The sequence below is a fragment of the Hemitrygon akajei genome, chromosome 18, assembly GCF_048418815.1.
Source record: "Hemitrygon akajei chromosome 18, sHemAka1.3, whole genome shotgun sequence".
NCBI classification, from domain to species: domain Eukaryota; kingdom Metazoa; phylum Chordata; class Chondrichthyes; order Myliobatiformes; family Dasyatidae; genus Hemitrygon; species Hemitrygon akajei.
This window is the reverse complement of record NC_133141.1, coordinates 35,184,230-35,205,894: the sequence shown is the minus strand read 5'-3', so window position 1 is coordinate 35,205,894 and position 21,665 is coordinate 35,184,230. Positions and strand designations below refer to the sequence as shown.

Here is a 21,665-nt window from a genome sequence, read left to right as displayed (position 1 = left end):
TTGAACGTGGCCAAAACCCACCCCTTCTCATAGCCCTGTTCCAACAAGGCCTAACATAAGCTTGAGGAGCAGCACTTCATCTTCTCTCAGGACCTTTGGAGCACATTATGAATTCAACAACTTTGGATCACTCCTTTTCTCTGTTAGTATCAGAACTGGCAAGAATTGCTCTTAGGTTACACAGAACAACAAATTTTTTCAAAAGTGTTGCTTCCTCAGAGCTTTTTATTTGTTTATGATAGAAGCTGAACACAAATATAATTTCAGACTACTTGTATCACGTAGGAATTTGGAGAAACAAGAAATTAACTTTATTGAATATAATGTGTTTAATTGCATAACAGTGCTGATGCTTTGCAATAGCTTAACTAAGCTAAAATGGCTTATTGATGATTTTCGTTTGTACTCAAAGTGTCTGAGGCTTCTCGCTTAAATGTCCAACAATAATCAGCCAGCATTGATGGATTCCTGTTGCCCTGATACCATTTTACCATGACCGCAATGTCCTGGGGAAACCTTTCCCTGTGCTCGTCACTGATAGCACCAAGATTTTTAAATCTAAATGGGAATGCAGAAAATGAATCTTTAGTGACATTTTGCACTTCATGGTTTTGTCTGCTTGAAGCATGTTGTCAACCAGCTGTATGTAGTCTGGTGCTCTGTACTTGCCAAGGAAATTTTCAACAACATCCTGGAACATCCATGCGATTTTCTCCGGTCCCACTAGAAGTTCTTTGAATGGCCTGACATTGATGACCTGTTTGATTTGTGGGCCAACAAAAATGCCTTCCATAATCTTGGCATCAGTTATTGTGGGAAACGTCTGTCTCAAATATCGAAATCCTTCATGGAAATTTTTGTGCCTGGTAACAGCAGATTCCATCGTTACAGTCTTGAACCCAGTAATTCTGCTTCTCCCTTTGACAAACCCAAGTCTCTGACCAGGTCATTTAACTCAGATTGAGTTATCAGATGAGGCTCACTCAACATAAAGGGTTCAAAATCTGTATCAGTATCTGTCATTTCCATTCCTGGCTCGTGCATCATGACATCTTCGTCTATCTCCTCTAGACCCCATGTCTCTGGTGACTTTGGTACTAGATGATTATCATCATGGTCTCATGGATGAAGGGAGATTGGGGTATTCGGTGGATTTCTTGTTTTTAGCAGAGGAACTATGGTCACCTGGTCAGACAGAAGTAGCAGTCTGTCATATCATCGGGACAGTGAACGACATTGATTTCCGAGTACCTTTGAGCCAAGCGCTACGATCAACAGCACATGTTGCACAACAAATGTGAGGAGCCCACGCTTTGTCTTGACCCCAATTTTACACTCAAATTAGAGGCTTTCTTAATCTGGAGTCATGCTCAGTCTTTGAGATTTAACCACAAATATATGCAGAAAGTATTGAAGCTATTGGAACACTGGTGAGACATTTTGCTATCACAAATACTCCCGAAAATACAATTACTTTTTTAAAATGAGCCCACGCAATATGCTATGAGCATAGAGCATGCACATCAATGTGATCACAAACTGATTCAAATGTAAACACAATGCACAGAACAGTGCATGTGTGATGCTTTTGTAGCCTTTCTAAAACCTGTCCTGCCATGCAGCATCCACCCTGCCTAGCAATGCCTGGACAAAATAGAAAACTTTCCAGCTTACATTGTAGGTAACATTTTAATTGTCTTGAATTATGCATTAAAATAACAAATATAGGCAATTACATAAAGATGGTGCATGATAGGGAAATGTCATGGTGACATTCATGATCATCAGCCCCAAATAAATAAGATACACCCAAAAGTATTCAGGAAGCAAAATCTTTGCTGTGAGTGTAATAAGTTAGTTTTTCTCTCTCAACTGATACTTCCTGATCTGCTGAGTATTCCCCATAGCTTTGAGCCACATTTCATAGCAGTTACATATCCCTTTCTTCTCTGACTTTTCCCTCTCATTAATTCATTAACTAGATTGTCTCATTTCCATGGCAATCCTAACACAGATATGCCCTTTGTCTCATTCTGTTGACAACTTAAAATTAATGCTTTCCCGGTTCTGATGAAAAGGTTTTTGCCTCCCTCTGTCTCTCCGCAGATGTTGTCTCCTTCTGAGTCTTTCCAGCAGTTTCTGTTTTTAATTAACATTTCCAGCATCTGATTTTCAGGAACAATCAAAATTCCACATTTAAACTTCATTATAATCCTTAATGAAGATGCGATGGCATGAAAATGAGTGGAAGGGCAAATCATGACGAATTTATTGTGACTCTGCAATGGGATTTAGATAGACAGAGAGAATGGGTGAAAACTTGGCAAATGGAGTTTATGGAGGGAGGCACTTCAATAAGTGGAATAAAAAGGTAGATTATATCTAATGCAAATAAAACAGATCTTGTTCTCATGCATGAATCACAAAATGCTAATATGCAGGTGCAGCAAGTAATTAAGAAGGCAAATGATATGTTGAACTTTATTGCAAAGGGGTTAGAGTTCAGAAATCAGGAAATTACAGACAGGGTTCTGTTGAAGACACACCCAATGAGGGTTTTATCAGCATTTGAAACAGTCCAAAAGAGATTCAATCAACTAATTCCTGGGCTGAGCAGACTGCCCTGTTAAGTGAGGCTAAACAGTATTCTTTGAAGTTTAGAAAAAGATGATAAGGTAGATGTGAGGATGTTTCCACTAGTGGAAGAGCCTTAAGCACGACGTAGCTACAAAATTAGGGGACTATCATTCAAAAGCAAGGTATGAAAATTTTCCTCACGGATGGTGGTGAACCTCAGGAAAATCTCTGCCCCAGTGAGTAGTGGAGGCTGGATCATTAAAGGTGCTTAAAGTGGAGGTAGATATATCTTAGAAAGATCAGAGAATTAAAGGCAATGGGGAACTGAGAGTTGAGCCTGGGTTCGATCAGCCATGATCATTTTAAATGGTTAGGCAGGTTTGAGGCACCAAATATTCTGCTCCTATTTTCTTGTGAAAAGACTACTTGAAGCATAAACTTCGTCACATTGTTACAAAATCTATTAATTATATTTATTTCTTTAAAATTATTTGCTTTAGCCTTAATTTGGGGTATCTGAAATATCACTCATTGACCAAAACTGGTGGGCAGGAAAATAATTCAAAAATTAGTCCGCGAAATTTCTAGGAACCCTACAATTAAATTATATCCTTCCAGTATTAGACTACAAAATAGTGCAGCAACTGCTATGTGCCACACAATGTGTAGCATCCTTAAAGTTGAGTGTACCTAGTACAACAGCACCATCTACAGCAATAAATGTATTGCTGGATTGGTAATATTAATGTCTGTGGTATGTATACGGAGGAACCATCAGCTGCAGATAGCATGATTACCTTTTTAAATGGAATTATTGGGAGGTATTCCCAAAGTACAGATTTTTTAAACTCCCAGAGTGAGTATAAACCATCGGCTTTGGCAAATAACATGAGGCATCTCGAATTTGAATCTAGTCACAAGCAGGCATTAAAGAATTCCTGCATTCCTCTCAGTGTGGCTCCTTGTGCATCGCAAACACGATAGGTCCACCACTGGCTGCCATGCTTTCGTTTGTTTAGACCAAACGTCTCCATCTCTCCTCCCTAATGCCTACTTTGTCCTCCTGCCTTAAGTGGCTCAGCTTCAATTTTTGTTTATAATTCTCTGACAATCTTGGTACATTTTACTGCATTCAAGGACAATGTAAAATTAAGTTCTTGTTGCTTTCATAGTTTCAAGTCCTGGTCTCCTCGCGTCTACTTTATTAAAATTGCTCAGTAACCTCAATCAGGTCACTTCTAAACCTTCTAAGGTGTGTGGAGCCAGATTTATTGTCACTGATATAAATCATGAAATTTGTTGTTTTGTGGCAGTATAGTGTAGGCAGAACAAACTACTATAAGTTACAATAAAAATAAGTAAATAGTGTAAAAAGAGGAGTAGTGAGGTAGTGTTCATGGACTGTTCAGAAATCTGATGGCAGACGATATGAAGCTATTCTTAAATCATTGTACAGATGCTGGAGGAACTCAGTAGATCAGGAAGCATCTATGGAGAGGAATAAACAGTCAATGTTCCGGGTCAAGATCCTTCATCTATCCTGAGGACAGGGTGGTAGATGTTGCCTACAAGTACTTTAGCAAAGCCTTTAACAAAGTCCCAAATGGCAGACTGATCTGGAAGATTAGAACGCATGTGGTCCAGCATGAATTGGCCAATTAGAAACAAAAATTGGTTTGGTGATAGAAGTCAGAGGACGATCGATGGAGGGTTATTTTACAGTTTGGAGACATGTGACCAGTAGTATGCCATAGGGATTGGTGCTGGGTCCACTATTGTTCATCACATATATTAACAATTTGAATAAGAATGTAGGTGGCATGAATAGTGGATAATCTATTTGTGGATATTTTTAGTGTATTCTACTGCAAAGGCTGGTCAAAAATTACTATTTAGAATCGCTGCCACTTTTCTACTTCCCATTACTAATTCCCCAATCACATCGTCCAAGGGACTACTGCTATCTTGCAATTCTCTTTGAAAGGTTTAAGCAGGGGAAATTCTAGATGCTGGAAATCTTAGAACACACACACACAACGCTGGAGGAACTCAGCAAGTCAGGCAGTATTTATGAAGGTGAATGAACAGTCGATTTTTCAGGGCAAGACCCTTCATTTTTGTATCGTTTGCCAGTTCTCACGGTGATGGGCAAAGATTTAGGGAAAAAACGGTTTAAGATACTTTTGCTGGAATAAGGGGTACTTTCTGAAGAGGATAAGTAAGAAAATACAAACTGCTGAGTTGAGAACTATCAACTTAATGCTTAGGATAGACAACATCACTGTACCTGATAATGTAAGTTAACAAAACCCGTTAAAATTTGTAATACTCTGAGAAGCAAAGAACTTTCCCTTTATTGTCCCGCCTACCATTGGCGAGTGGCTATGACGCCATCATAGGACGACAATCATATGATTGGCAGACAGGCAAACCAATGATAGGCCATGTTGACTTGCACTTCTTCCGGGTTTGTCACTGTAAAAATGAAGTCATAATAGTGATCATATGCCTTTCAACCAATCAGCGAAAGGCTTTGAACGTAAAGGCCGGACAAGGGGATTGACTTTCGCTATTATAGACCAATGAAAATATGTATGTACAGAGTGCGTCCAGCAGCACCAATCAGCTACTAGAAACGGAGTCTGGGTGCGGTCGCCATTGTCATTGTAGTCAGCCCGATAGGAATTGCGACTTGTTGAGAGAGGAGAACTTGAGGGTGGTCAGAATGGTTTGTGGTGGCTTTACCTGCTCGAAGAACGCTCTCATCGCTTTAAACGTGGTGTATATAGTAAGTGAGGCCGGAGTTGGGAATGAGTATATGGAAGTGAGGGTGACCATGGGTCCGGTGTAGCGGTTGCAACGGACAATCTCGGGCCCGACTTTCGGAGCATGCGTAGCACGCACCTCCTTACCAGCTGACAGCAAGAAGCCAGTCGGTTTGCTGAACTGGTTAGGACGTTCAGCCGTTTCTGCGAGTGCTAACATTTCAAATTGTAAACTTAGTGTACTTTTTTCCGTGTTTATGTTCTTGTTTGTTTTAGCATTTTATGCTCAGAATCCGAAATAGGTTTATTATCACCGGTCTATGTCGTGAAATTTGATAGCAGCTGCAGTTCAATGCAATACATAATCTAGAAAGAAGAAAAAATAAATAAGTAAATCAATTACGGTATATGTATATTGAATAAAATACAAATCGTGCAAAAACAAATAATATGTTTAAAAGTAGTGGGGTATTGTTCAAGGGTTCAATGTCCTTTTAGGAATCGGATGGCAGAGGGAAAAAAGCTGTTCCTGAGTGCTTCCTTGATAACTCTGGATAGATTGTGCAATTTTGTTTAATAAGTGTTGTTTTTACAGTTAAATGGATAGGAAATGTTTAGTGGAATATGGGCGAAATGTAGAGAAATAAGGTAAACTCGGATTAGTTGGTCGGCACGGACTAATTGGGCTGAAGGGTTTGTTTTCGTACCTGTTCAGCTCTGTGACTAATTGAGTTTTTCAGTTCACTAGCTAAAGTAGTGGGTAGTGTCTTTTTATTTCAAAGATCATGGACCCTTCTGACGTAGAGAAATAATTTAATCATCTGTGGAACTTGTGCTCTCCATGATTTTGTCACACAAGAATGCAAGAAAATAGAAGTAGGAGCAGGCAAAGAACCCCTTTTGCCTACCATTTAATGTAATCATGGCTGATTTCTACTTTCAAATTTATTCAGCATCATCTCAAATGCACATGATCTGGTTTCCACGACCCTTGGGGGTGGGTAGGGCAGCGACTTCAAAGATTACTCGTGAGTAATGGTTGTGGCCCTGATTTGTGCTGAGATACTGGGGCAAAAGTTGCTTCCAACAGTGAACACATGAGTCTGACACTGAACATAGCCTTAAAAAGGGCTAAATTGGGTAGCTAGTCTACTAACCTATGTTGCAATTACAGCGTGGCCTGTGATTCTACTATTCTGCAATCAATCATTGGTAATATGGTTTAGTAAAAATGCTCTAAGATTTTGTTGGGTGGTATGCTTGAAGCTGTAGATGAACAAGTCTCTCTGCTCTTGAAATGCAAAAAAAAATCTGCTGGTAATAATTGTTGCCTTGTGACATCATCTGGTTCACATTTCCTGTACCCATAAATATTGAATTCAGTTTATTTGAATAAGTAGATTAAATATTGCTTTATGTTGATAGTGAAAGTGTGATGTGACACCCTTTTAGATGCTTGGTTCCTGCTTGCCTTTTTGGGCAATTGGATGAATTAATCAAGGAAAATCAACAGTCCTGAAGAAGGGTCTTGACATTGACTGTTTATTCATTCCCATAGATGCTGCCTGGCTTGCTGTGTTCCCCCAGCAGTTTGTGTTTTGCCTTGGATTTTCAGCATCTACAGATTTTCTCACATTTATGATTCCTTTCCCTCCCACCCCCTCCAGATATTAAAGGGAATTGTGTGGATGATGAGAAAGAAACTTCTCCCTACTGTAAGAGAATAAAAAAGTTGGGAGTGCTTCTCCAAGTAAAGGGTGTAGAAGTTTGGAACTGTTTTCTGAAAATGGCAATTGGGGCTTAAATTTGTACAATTAGAAATCAATAAGTATTAAAGAATATAGAGCATGGGTACTATCTTTTATGACTCCTTGGTCTGTTCTGTGATTCACACCAACCACCAGCATTTTCCCCGTAACTACAAGTGATGAAGCACTTCTTCCACCTCTCCCGTGCTCACCATTCAGGGTGAAGCAGTGATTTTAATTGGTTTTACTATCTAGTTTGCTGTATTTAGTATTTACAAGGTGGTCTCTGTTTTAGAGAAACCAAACACAGGTTGTTTTGTGGAGCATCTGCATTCAGTCCACACAGTGACCCTGAGCTTCCTGTTGTCTTCCATTTTAATTCCCTATCCCATTTTCACTCTGATCTGATAGTGGCCTTTTTTAAACTCATCTTGGCAAAAATAATCATGAAACTATCAGGTGAGCTTTTATTTAAGCCCATTTGATTCACTAAATGTTATTGTTCCTACCCTATTTGATCTATGATTCCAAACTCAACAATAAGTCGAGCCCTTAAGGTCCAGAACAATTAGTGATTGAACATAAATAATAATATTGCCATCACCCTATAAACAAATAAAGTAGCATAGATTTCTTAGTGTGCTTTCTATGTGCTCTCTTAATTGCTTCACATTTGAGAAAAGATTATGGTTGTGTTGAGAAGATGGTTGTAGGTAAAGAAGAGAGGCAACTGAAAAGTTTGTGGATCATTTGAATGCAATGTGCTTAAAAATGTTTTTTTTTGGGGGGGGGGGGTTTGTGAACTTTTAGAGAATGCCTGGTGGCATTGTGATGTTGAGGAGAAATGACTTTGGCAAGATTTGTCACATCAGTTTAGAGTGACTGGATCCATACAAAGAAATCTGTTAAGGCCTCCAGAACTCTTTTAAATTTGGGAGAGGAATTGGTCACTGCAAACTGGCATTAATGTAGCCTTGCTGTGGACAAACCATGCTTTTTAGAGGCCAAAGTTGAGGCAATGAGGAAACAATGACAGTTGTGGGTACTAGGGGAGAGATGGGAGTTTCATTAGAAGATAAAGGAGAGAGGAATGTTGACTGAATACTGCAGAGACTGCTGAAGGTTTGTCATGGTTATGGGTAGGAGATTAGATTTAATAGTCACATGTACATTGAAATACGCAGTGAAATCCGTCATATGCGCTAAAAGGATGTGTTGGGGGCAGCCCACAATGTTGCTACACTTCTGGTGCCAATATGGCATTTCCAGTGTTCAGCAGAAAGACACAGCCAACATACAACAGCAAAGCAAATTCCATCCTCCTTCTCTCTCCCCCACCCCCCCCCCCAGGAGTCACTGGCCTTCATCCTCAGGGCCCAACCAGTCTCTGCCCTCAAACTTGGGGATTGCAATTCTTTGCAAAGAAGCCTTCATCAAAAAGTAATCCAAAGGGGAGTAGGTCTAATTAGCAATAATAACTAACTTCTGAGTGGTCTCTAACATGTGCCAACACAACTGTTAAGTTCAAATGTTTAACAGCAAATTAAGCATTAACCTTTGTATAATCACTTAATAGAATGTGATTAATCTTTGAAGTTTGTACCTTGTTAGCTGACAGCATGCTCTGATGCTGCAGTCTTCATTGATGTTAATGCCTTTAACCTAAATACCTCAAGGTGATGACTTTATATGGAGGAAAGATGAGCAGAATTGATGAATGTTGGTTTTATCGCACAAAAGGGCAAAATGAATGTTAATGTCCAGATAGACATTATAAATAGGTAGATTTTTATAAATGACCTGGATGTAGAGGTGGAAGGATGGGTGAGTAAGTTTGCAGATGACACGAAGATTGAAGGAGTTGTGGATGGAGCTGCAGGTTGTTGAAGGCTACAAGAGGATATAGACAGGCTGCAGAGTTGAGCAGAAAAATGGCAGATGGAGATCAATCCAGATAAGTGTGAGGTGATGCATTTTGGAAGGACAAACCAGAAGACTGATTAATGGTCAGTTACTTAAGAGTGTGGATGAACAAAGGGACCTTGGGGTTCAAATCCATACATCCCTCAAGGTCGCTGTGCAGGTTGATAGGGTAGTTAAGAAGGCTTATGGGATGCTAGGCCTCATTAACAGGGGGATTGAGTTCAAGAGTAGAGAGGTCATGTTGCAACTCTACAAATCTCTGGTGAGACCGCACTTACGAGTATTGTGTTCAATTCTGGTCACCTCATTTTAGGAAGGATATGGAAGCTATGGAGAAGGTGCAGAGGAGATTTACCAGGATGTTGCCTGGATTGGAGAACAAGTCATATGAAGCAAGGTTAGCAGAGCTGGGACTTTTCTCTTTGGAGCGTAGAAGAATGAGAGGGGACTTGATAGAGGTCTACAAGATTATGAGAGGTATAGATAGGGTGGATAGTCAGTACCTGTTTCCCAGGGCACCAATAGCAAACACCAGAGGGCATATGTACAAAATTAAGGGAGGGAAGTTTAGGGGAGACATCAGGGATAAGTTTTTTTTACACAGAGGGTTGTGAGTGCCTGGAATGACTTGCTAGGGATGGTGGTGGAGGCTAAAAGGGTATTTAAGAGCCTCTTGGACAGGCACATGGATGAAAGAAAAATAGAGGGTTATGGGGTAGTGTGGGTTTGGTACTTTTTTTTAAGGATTATATGGGTCAGCACAACATGAAGGGCTGAAGGTCCTGTACTGGGCTGTAGTGTTCTATGGTTCTATAGATGTTAGCAGTAGTATACCATCCTCTTAATATGGTCTCAAAGAATTTGGAAGTAATCTTGTCAGGGAACCAATGATTATTTTAATTTTAAAAGAAAAAGTTTCACTTAATCTGTTCCAGATAAAGTTGGTGGTGGGAGAGTAGGGAGTGAGAAGAAAATCTTTTCACATTTAGATGCAGATTTTTGATATTAATATACTTTGTAAAATTCTGCCTTTGGAAGCCTCTGGTCTTTAAAAAAAATCTATCAAACTTATTGAAATGCTATCTATTTTACCAGTTTGTCTACAGATCCAGTGTGCACTGTAAAATGTTGGTCCTGATCATAAATTGCTGGAGGAAATGTAGAGGATGCCAGCACTTCAGTTGCTGGTATCCCAGTGTGATGTGGGTTGCCAGTGGGTGAATGTGATTTTTAATTCTTTTTTTTTCCTCTTTCAGTTAGTCGGGCTGCTGCTTATTGGAGTGGCAGGATGGGGGAAAAGCTATGGAATAGTTTCCAGTATAAATGTCATTGGTGGAGTCATTGCTGTGGGAGTGTTCCTTCTTCTCATTGCTGTTGTGGGTCTTGCTGGAGCACTGAATCACCATCAGGTCATGCTGTTCTTTGTATCCTTTCATTGGTCTTAACACTGAATTGAGTATACTTGCTGTATTTGCTGTTAATCTTCTTTCCCCTACCCCACCCCCCAACCAGATCTGAGCTGGACTTGTTCTCAATCTCCTTTTCCTCTACACCCAAGCTATTATATTTGTGTAGTATGTTTGATGCTCTACTTTTTGAGACAATATGAAAATGCCCACTGAAGGTTAGTAAAAGTGATCCTCAAAGACATTTATGATATGCATGGAAGTGCCTGGCTTACCAGGCTGTGATGAAATGTACAATTTTGGTTTCTGTTTGAGGGGTGTGAGAAAATAATTTAGAATTAGGTTTAATATCTCTGGCATATGTCGTTATTTGTTTTGTGGCAGCGATACATTGCCATACATAATTAAAAGAGAACTACAAATTATAATATATTATTTTTTAAACCCCTGATGGGTGGTGTGTATGTCTTTAAATTGGTGCAAAAAGAGCAAAAAAAAAGTGAGGTAGTATAGAAATCTGGCAGAGGGAAAGAAGCTGTTCCTGAAATGTTTAGTTTGTTTTCATTCCCCTGTACCTGCTCCTCAACAGTAGTAATAAGAAGAGGTCATGTCCTGGGTGATGGGGGTCCTTAGTGATGGATGCTGCCTTCTGAAGGTGACTGTGCTGCTGAGGAGGCTGGCACCTGTGATGGAGCTGGCTGAGTTCACAACTTTTTCCAATCCTGTGCAATGCCCGCCTTCATACCAGACAGTGAAGCAAACAGAATGCTCTCCACGGTACATTTGTTTTATTTTTTTTTAAATTGTCAGTCTTTGGTGTCATACCAAGCATCCTCAAACTCTTAATGAAATGTAGCCAATTCAGAAATGTTGACGCCCAGAAACCAGAAACTGCTCACCCTTTCCACTGGAAATCCCTCAATGAGGACAGGTGTGTGTTCCCTCAACTTGCCTTTCCTGAAGTCCGCAATTGATTCCTTCGTCTTACTGACATTAAGTGCAAGGTTGTTTGTTGCAACACCACTCAACCTGCTGGCGTATCTTGCTCCTGTACGCCACCTCATCATTTGAAATTCTGCCAACAATAGCTGTCATCAGCAAATTTATAGATGGAGTTTGAACTGTGTAGCCACACAGTCATGGGTGTAGAGATTAGAGCAGTGAGGTAAGCAGCCTCATACCCCTGAGGTGCACCAGTGTTGTCATCAGCTAGGAGGAGATGGTATTTACAATTTGGCACTGATTGTGATCTCCTGGTGAGGAAGTCAAGGATCCAGTTGCAGAAAGAGGTACAGAGGGACAGATTTTGGAGCTTTTTGATTAGAACTGAGGTTATGATTGTGTTGAATGCTGAGCTGTAATCAATAAACAGCAGCATGATGTAGGTATTGTTATTGTCCAGGTGATCCAAAGGCAAGTGGAGAGCTAGTACAATTGTATCCGGTGTAGACCTATTGTGCGATGGGCAAATCCTTCAGATATAACTGGGGAAAAAATATTGCTTAGAATCTTGCTTAGACTTTCTGGCAAAGACGTTCTTTAAAATCGGACTGATTACAGTAATCCCTGGCACAATATTAGCTGCAGCTTTTCTAAGCCACATCTTTCAGCAGAAAATAAGCCACTCTCACTACTTAATCCCTTGTCAAGGATATTCTATCAATATTAAGGAAATCCTGTGGAACAAAGTATATTTGTGATGTAACAGTTATCTTGGTTTTGTTATTGGTACTTTTAACAATAATTGTTTTTGGAATGTGGGCATTGCAGGCTAGCATTATTGCATTTGAATGGACTGGCTTGCTGAGCCATTCCAGAGTACATTGCTGTAAATCTGAAGTCGTACACAAGTCAAGCTGAGACCTTTTTCTAAAAGGCTTTCCTTAAAGCTTTTTTTCAGGAATCAGGTTAGCTTTTATGACAATCCAATAATTCCATAGTGCTGTTATTTTACCAATTATTAACAATTTAAATTCCAGAGTATTTAAACTCTTGCCTCTGATTTGTTTGTCCAACTCTCTGAATTACGAATAAAGTAATTTAGCATCAGTACTATAGTAGAGCAGTAGTCATGTTACCAGTTTGGCATTAACTCAGTTTGGGATTTGAGCTTGTTCATCTTTGGATTCCTGGTCCCACAACATAATCACATGCACTAGATCCAATGTGGTGCAGTGTAAGGGTGAACAATTTAATCTTGCAGATCTATGTCTAGAGAGCAACTATGTTGGCCCAATTTAAGGATTAGGCAATGACTCAATAGTTGTATTTATTTTAAAGCTACTTTTCTTGTAAATTGTAGATTGAAAGAGAAGTAGAGTGGTATAACTGCCTCTATTAAAATATTAAGTTTATCTAAACAGAATGCTAGATATTTAATTGCTCTGATAACAAAGACTTTGATGGGTTTTGCACACTGGTATCATCTATCATTAAATTTGCTCCTATTACATGGGAGCAGTGATGGTTCATTTTGGGCAGCTTTAATGTATTTCCAGTTACCTTTAAGCTCGAGTGTCATGAAAGCTTTGCATTTAAGCTGTAATCTTTCTTGCATGAGGGCACTTGCTGTAGACATGGGGTGAAAATTGCTAATGCGTTGCAACTGATGTTATTAAATGTTAGCTGGCCTTGCTAGTTTTGTATGGACAGCTTTGGGGCTGACCTTTCAGTATTTATTTTCCATCAATTATTCCTCCTATGCTTCTTTGACTTTCATTGCAGTACATGGTTATTTTATTCCTCGTCTTTGTGATTCAGTTTGGAGTTTCTTGTTCATGTCTGGCACTGAACAGAGGTCAACAGGTAAGTTTCACACTATGCATTGCTCTGAAGTATTTAGTTTTATGCTTCCCTTTTGATGATTGATTGTACATTAGCTTTACAGATGCATATGGTGTAGGAAACTCAAAAGGTCTAGTCCCTTCATCTGATCATTATTTTTTCCTTTGTATTGTTCTAAATAGTTCAAATTATTAGTGGCCTGTTTTTAATTGACTTAAATCACAGCAAACCCTGCTTTATGTTGTCAGTCATTTTGTTTTTCTGAAACATTCTCTAGTATGCCTCTGCGTCTAAATGTACTTTCTTTTAAAGTAAAATTATTCTTTAATTTGAACTTGTATCCAATGCTCATAACTTTTCTGGAGCAGTCCCCGTGTAGTTGAGATTCACCTTAAGGTTAAATGGCTAAACTCAATGTGGGCTATACTACTGTTTTCAAAGCTGTGGCTTTTGGTCTTTCGTGCAATCAAAAGTATTGCTTTTAAGTGGATGCAGTGAGCCAGGTGGGGAAAAAATTGCATGATTCTGTGTTAGGTAGCATATTAGCCAAATCTTTCAACCACAGAACTAGAGTTGCAATCCAATGGAATCGAATGTGGACCAGAGTTGGGAGGAGAATGTCTAATCTCTAAATAATCTGTCCGGCCTGATGAATGATTTTGTATACAATTGTTTTTTACATGTGTCATATACTGTATACACTATCATTCATCTTTCTGTATGTCAAAATTCTTTGATTTCAGTTCAGTGTTCAATACCATTGTCCTTGAGATACGGTAAGAGAAACTCTCCAAGCTTAACTTGCCAATGAGCTGCAGTCTCCATAGCCCACTCATTTAGCAATGGTGTGCCACAGGGTTGTATTTTCTTCCCCCTCGTAATTTCTCCAGTGATCATCAGTTAAATTGATAGTTTATGGATGACACCACTGTCATTGGACAAATCACCAGAGGCAACAAATCCAAGTACCATCATGTATTAAACAAGCTAGTGTCCTGGTGCAATCACAACTTGGACCTGAATGCCTTCAAAACATGAGATGCTTATCAACGTCAGGAGAAATGTTTCCTCTCCACACATTCTTTATCAACAACTCTACAGTTATAACTGTTTCAACATTTGGGTTCCTGGGCATCATTAATTCACAGGACCTCATGTGGAAGAACCATATCTCCTTCATTAACAAAAAGGCTCAGCAGAGGATGTACTACTTGCATAGTTGGTAAAAATTCAATCTTCTCCAGAATATACACTACTATCATGGAGAGTATCCTTGCATTAGCTGTTACTGTCTGATTTGATGCAGCATCCTCTCAATAAATGAAAACTACAGTGAGCTATTGGGTCAGTTGAAAAAGTCATTGGCTGCAGTTTACTTATCACAGCAGGGCTTGTATGTGTCCAGGGGAAAGAAGCGAGCAATTAGTCCTGCAGATATTACCCACCCTGCAAACTGCCTTTTCCCAAAGCTCCCTTCTTTAAAGTGCTGTATGGCTATTAAAGTTTTTTTTTTTTAAAAACTTTGTGCCATTTTAAAAGTGACTCCTTCCCCCCCCCCAACAACTAAATCTGATCAACCATTTAATTAGTCCCCCACCCCCCATTAACTCAGTCACAAACTGCAATACTTAAAACCACTTTTTATAAAGGTATCTGCATTGTAAAATGTTGGTTTTGTGTTTATGCAGATTTTATTCCTCATCTGTACCTTAACCTCCAACTTATTTTTATACATTTTTTTATAATTGAGTTTATTTTTGCATGTTAGTGCCAACACCATAGCAAATCCCTAATACATGTAAATATGTATGGTGAATAAAGGTGATCTTTGATCCTACTTTCAATCTGGAACTTGTGTCAACCACATAACTACCTCGCCCACTCAGAATGATGCTTGCTTTAGACATGTAGTGATGCACTTCAGAAATGGCTGTAATTTGGAGTTGGTGTGCAGTGAAACTTTTTTTTGTCTAGGAACATTTGCTAAGACTGACTTGGGACAGAATGTCAAATGCAACCAGGAGAGATCTAGAAAACCAACTCAACTGCTGTGGATTTATGAATGATACAGAAAGTGCCACATATGAGATGGACTGTTTGATATGTGAAGCAGTGAGTATTTTTCGTGCTGGATTTTATTGATGTTCTTGTAAAGATTTGATAAGAGTAATATGGTTTGCATTCATGTTTTAGGAAATGTATTTTCACTACATCCCCATTCCATCAGTCTTTATGATCAGAAATGTCACATTGAGCTTCTGTTCATCCACTGAAGTGGCTTTTATTTTATTTGAAATGGAAATAAACTGATCACTTCCCTCATTACAATGAAGGAAGGTTTGAACTGCACTTACGGCTGTGGTGGTTGAGGAAAGTGAGAGAATGGAGGGAAGAACAATCCCAGCTGACCACAGGTATTGATAATGGCCTGTTGTCAGATCTTGGATAAGACTGTTTAGGTCACAAATGACTGCACTTCAAAATTGCCTGTAAATACTTCAGGACCTCCTTAAGAAGGTTCTTGAGATTGAATAACTGCAAGTATTTTTACATGGAGAAATAAGAGGATTAAAGTTTCACAATCTTCCCTGCCTGAAACCAAAGTTAAAATTAGTTACATTATGTAAATCTTCCCCTATGCTGTTCAGTGAAATGGTCACAAACTAAGTATAATAGTGGCATTAAATGATTGAAAGGAATCCTCTTTAGCTGCTGAGCACCTATGATGGATGGTGACCTCTGAAGGTATTATTTTTAAACTATACTTGTGTAATCCTTGCAGGAAGTGCTCAGATTTTAAATGTCTATATTTCTTTAACAGTCCTGCAAATCCACGTCTCATTGTGAAACTTGTGGTGATGTCATGCTGACACATGCTGGTGAGGCTTTGAGGATCCTAGGAGGTGTGGGCCTTTTCTTCAGCTTTACTGAGGTAAGATTTGTTGTCTTGTAACGTTGTATTTGCCTCTTCAAAGCTCTGAATTTTATAAATGACTTGACTGTTGAAGTGGAAGGGTGGGTTAGTAAGTTTGCAAATGACGAGAAGGTTGGTGGAGTTGGGAATAGTGTAGAAGGTTGTAGATTACAATGAGACATCAATAGGATGCAGAACTGGGCTGAGAAGTGGCAGATACCGTTCAGCCTGGAGAAGTATGAAGTGATTCACTTTTAGAAGGTTGAATTTGAGAGCAGAATACAAGGTTGTTGTCAGTATTTGTAAGTGTGGAAGAACAATGGGATCTTGGAGTCCCCATCCTTGGATCCCTCAAAGTTGCCGTGCAAGTTGAAAGTGTTGTTATGATCTGTTGGTCTTAGTCAGGGAATTGAGTTCAAGAGCTGTGAGGTAATGTTACAGCTCTCTAAAATCCTGATTAGACCACACTTGGAGTACAGTATTTTCATTTCTAGTCACATTATAGGAAGGATGTGGAGGCTTTAGAGGGGGTGCAAAGATGATTCCAGGGTACTGCCTGAACTAAAGAGCATGTCTGAGGATGGGTTGAGTGAGCTAGGGCTTTTCTCTTTGGAGCGAAGCAGGATGAGAGGTGATTTGAAAAGAGATGTACAAAATGGAGCCATATATAGACTGGACAGTCAGACTTTTCCTGGGGTGGAAATAGCTAATATGAGGATCATAATTTTAAGGTACTGTAATTAGAGAAAAGTATACGGGTGTGTCGCAAGTTTTAAGAGTGGTGGGTGTGTGGAATGTGCTGCCAGGGCTGGTGGTAAATGGTAGATATGTTAGGGGAAATTAAGAAACTCTTGTACATACAGATGAAAAGAGGGAAGGACTAGATGATCTTGGAGTAGGTTAAAAGGTCAGTATAACATCATGGGCTGAAGGACTTGCATTGTACTGTACTATTCTTGTTCTATAATGTATGGAGGTAAATTTTATAAAAGGAATTTCTCATCATTGCTATTGAGTCATTGTAGTCCTTCATTTTGGTGTAAAACCAAAACTTGAGCTACTAAAGCTCTTTTTTTTTCAGTATATCTGAAATTAAAAATAGACCCTGACTCTCTTCTTTGACATTCCAGGTGTATGTAATCTACAAAATGCGCTGTAGTCACTCCCCTCTGCTACTCTCAACATCCTAAACCCATCAGCACTATCACCATGGATGGGGTTGTCATATGTGTGACAATGCCACCCCTTGCGAGTTCACTTCCAACTTGTACACTATCCTAACACGAAAATGCACGAGTTCTACATCTTCAAATGTTCTCCCTAAAGGAGAACATTTTCCTTCAACAGAAGCTCACCACCACCTTCTCAAGGGCAGTTAGGGGTGGGCAATAAGTGCTTTTGTTGTGACATGATTTTTAAAAGATTTTGAATTGGTCTATGTTCACAAGTTTTGATAAGTTATGTTGGAAAACTGAAGATGGCAGAGTTAGAATGCAAGACTAGTAGATGCTGTCCAGTTGTTAAGGCAAATTATGGTACCCAAAAACTTGTATCATCTGGTCTTGGACATGACTTCCTTGGGGAAATCACTTACTATTTACTTATTAAATAAGTCTATATACCCCCTTCAGCCTCTGCTGTTCTAGAGAAAACAAACCCAGCCTAAACAGTTACTCGACTTCATATTCCATCCCTGGCAACATCCTGGTGAATTTCCACTGCATCATCCTCAGTGCAATCTTGTCCTTCCTATGAAATGCACACAATATTTAACCAATGTTATATTATTAGTGGCATAACCTCTCCTCTCTTGGTTTATTCCATAGCTAAAGGCAGACAACTGTATGCTGCCTTCCCAATTCTCTTTGCTTGCCTTTGGGCATCTTTGGCTTTGTACCTATGGCCCAACATAATAACTGATCAATACACTCATTGGCCACTTTATTAGATAACTCCTGTAACTAATAAAGTGGCCACTGAGTATATGCCTGCAGGCATTTGCTGTAGCACATCCTCCTCAAAGTTTGATATATGCATTCAGATGCTCTTCTGCACACCACTGTTGTGACGTGTGGTTATTTGAGTTACTGTCACCTTCCTGTCAGCTTGAACCCGTCTGTCTATTCTCCTGACCTCTTTCATTAATAAGGTGTTTTCACCCACAGAACTGCTGCTCACTGGGTATATATATTTGTTTTTCCACACCATTCTCTGTTAATTCTAGAGTGAAAATTTCAGGAAACAGGAGTTCTGGGATACTCCAACCACTCCATCAGGTACCAACAATCATTTCACAATCTGTCACTTGGGTCACATTTCTTTTCCATTCTGATGTTTGGGCTGAACAACTGAGTGTCATTCTAAGCTGAAGACTGCCCTCGGGTCAATGTCCTTTTTGTCATGATGTAGTCAGAACCTTTGATTATGGATGATATCATATTCACACATGCCACCCCTGCATATAAATGTTGTAGAATAACTTGTCAGAAGAGTGAAAAAGATAACATGCTTTGTTTTCTCCTCTTCCACCAGATTCTTGGAGTTTGGCTTGCAATGCGTTTTAGGAACCAGAAAGATCCCCGAGCAAATCCTCGTGCCTTTTTGTAGGATCCTTCTCCATTCTTGTGACAGTTGTATCTTGTAGCTGCTGAAAGTTATCGTTCCCAGGGATTATTTTCATCAAAACCCTTTGATTCTTTAAAACAGAAGAGCCTTCATAATGCATGATTGGATGGAACAAATGATCACTCTGCATGGATTATCTCGGTGCCATGGACTAGACTTGGTGAAATTTGAGCTCTGTTACCCAAACCCACCATCCTTGATGTGAAGTTCTTGCAATATATGCCACGGTACAAGACTATGATTTGAAAAAAAAAGTGCACAGTGTTGGAAATTTTTGAAATTGATATGGAGCTTCTGTTTCTTTATAATGCAGCTATAAATACAGACTTGGCATAATTACAGCTACCATTGATGCTTGCCCAGTTCTTTAACAGAGGGCAATGGAGTTGAGAGGAGGCAAGAATTCAGTCTATCCTCTCATAACCATTTTGATTCAAAGCCCTTTTTTAAATAGTACAGCATGTTTATGAGCAACACATCAGTTTAAGCTTAACAGTAACTTTTAATTTGCCAGCAAAACCAGCCATACTGATTTCAAATTCCTTCTGTGGGGTCAGGTTTAGCCTTTGGCTTATCCAGTCCATGCCAAAACTATTTAAACTGCCTACTCCCAATGACCTGTGCCTGGACTATATCCCTACCACGTACTTATCCAAACTGCTCTTAAATGTTGAAATCGAGCTCACATGGACACTCCACACTGGTTGTAGTCCCACCCAACTTCAGTGGAAGAAGCCTGCTTGTATTTATCCTGTCTAAACTCATAAATCTAGATCTATTCTGTTGGTCAAAGTGAAAGCTGACGCAGTAGCTTGTTGCATCCTCTGTGATGCCTGACCCAAGAGGTATGACAAATTCTCATTACTGATTTGTGATCCCTCAGACCAGCAGCTGTAACTCAGTGGTGAATGGAAATTAAGTAAATGTGAATAACCAACTTCAAGTCTTTATTTTCCGAATCCTGGTTGTCATAATGTCAATGTTTAATGTATACCAATACTACTGAAATTGTTTTCTCACTTTGTAATTGAGGGAGTATTCAACATGTGTTTGGAGCCACGGTTAATGTGTTGGGGTATCTTGGATACAAAGTTGAAAGTTGAGGGCTGTTAGCAGTATTCTCCACAAATCTCAAACACCATGTCTTGCTCCACAGCACCATTAAGTAATCTTTCTAGAAGACCGTCAGCTATTTAGTGTATAGTAACATTTTGTACTGTATCTTTAATACAGAAGACTTGTCAGGTTGAATACCACAAGTATGTCTTTTGAGCTAAGAACAAAGTGAAATGTCAGTATTTTAGGGGCTGAATTTGTAAGTTAATCTAATAAATGCAATCAATTAGTTTTGTCAAATCTTGATTGATGTGTATACTGGCTTTAACTCACTGTGTCACTGCTTTGTTTAGGTGTAGTATACAGACTTGAATAAAGGAGAGCAAGACCAGTGTGATTTCCTAACAAGTGTAATTCTACTTTTTTTTAAACCAAGGCTTTTCCACTAGGCTTTTGGACCAGGATGCAAGGTTTGTTGGGAATAATTTCAGACATTGCATTCTGATGGCTTGCTGGCCTCTTCAGGTTATCAGTGAAGTGAGAAAGCAGCCCAAGAATTAACGTACAATACCTATGCAAGGAATTTAACAGCAAAATCTATAGCATTGTGCCAACATTGCCAATGCATACTGACCTAAATTGTTAAGAATTATTATGTCTGAACAACCTATAGCACACAAGTAGTGTAAACAACTGTATTGAGAGCCAGATTCAGGCAAGGATTTTGTATGTTAATTAGGTGTATGCTTGCCAATTGTACATTTCCACATGTTGATTTTTAAAAACCTTTCAGTTTCTTACTAAGATCCTTTTTGTCAATTGAGGAAGAAAAACATTAAGATGGAAATGAAAAGGAATTAATTAAATTAAGCATAATCCTAATGGAGTAAAATAACTAGGTCTCTAACCACCTTCACCTCCCTCCTTATATGGTTAGGCTGAGAAATTGACTTTGCACTGGCTTAGAAGGTCCTGTTGTGCAAAAATTACATGTAGCAGCTCTTTACCACTCAGCTCATTTGGGAATGGGTAATAAATCAATTAACTTTTTCCCCCTCCACTAAGGTTGTGCATGGAATTCCTACAGTGCTCACCACTATTGATTTTCCTAGAAATCATATTGATTTAATACCATTACATTGGTTAAATTAAGTTTGAACAATCTTCAGAGAATATTCCGATGGCTTGATCCTCAATGTGAAAAATGTTCATTAAATATTTCATGTAATTAAGATATTTTTGTAGTGTAATGTGGTAGATTATATAGGTGGCTGTCCCATTTCCCCCTCAACCTCCACCCCCAATAAAGCACTTTCACAAGGGGCAAAGATCCTGAAGAGAATCCAGCATGCACAAAGGCAGGGGTTGCAATATTTGAGTTGGCAAAATTTAATTGGTATTAGTGAATTTTGAGAACTGTAGCCTTTATTCTGAGATGGGGGGGTGGGGGGGGGGGGGAAGAAAGAATCCAAGATGTCAATGAAATCAGTTGATGTTTATCCCAATGTGAAGATGGGAAAGATGCTTGTGGCAGCTTGCCATTTGTGGGTGCCATTCTACACAGTTTGAAACTTAATTTACACTCGGCTTAGTGGTTGTGAAAATGTTTGCAGTAACATGCTGTCAGGCTGGAGTTTGCACTTCATGGCTGCAGACTTGACCAACAGAACAGCATTTGTGTACCTATTCCAAGTGTTGAAGCCCTTTTTATGGCACTGGTTAAACTAGTGAGCATCATGGAGGTTGTTAGGTTGGCTGTTTCATGTTGTGGATGTTAAAGAATTAAGGTATTTTTGGTTTGGAAAAAGATTCTGGAGTAATGTTTGGTGATGCTTGGCTTGTGCTGTAGGTTCAGGTTTGTTTCCCC

At 39.3% G+C, this 21,665-nt stretch overlaps 2 protein-coding genes across 2 annotated transcripts in view; one reads left to right on the top strand and one right to left on the bottom strand.

Annotated features, from left to right (window-relative positions):
- Window positions 1-211: 211 nt before the first annotated feature.
- The window catches only part of cdk4 (cyclin dependent kinase 4), an 83,352-nt gene continuing 61,898 nt past the window's right edge, over window positions 212-21,665 (bottom strand). Inside the window, exon 7 of the mRNA XM_073071373.1 lies at window positions 212-5,708. Coding sequence (XP_072927474.1) covers window positions 5,615-5,708 — 94 coding nt within the window. The 3' untranslated portion in view covers window positions 212-5,614. The remainder of the gene's footprint in view (window positions 5,709-21,665) is intronic.
- tspan31 (tetraspanin 31) lies at window positions 5,187-20,206 on the top strand. The gene is made up of 6 exons (XM_073071374.1): window positions 5,187-5,365; window positions 10,270-10,437; window positions 13,144-13,224; window positions 15,178-15,315; window positions 16,025-16,135; window positions 18,650-20,206. Exons 1-6 carry the CDS (start codon window positions 5,303-5,305, stop codon window positions 18,722-18,724), a joined length of 636 nt encoding a protein of 211 aa, XP_072927475.1. The 5' UTR covers window positions 5,187-5,302; the 3' UTR covers window positions 18,725-20,206.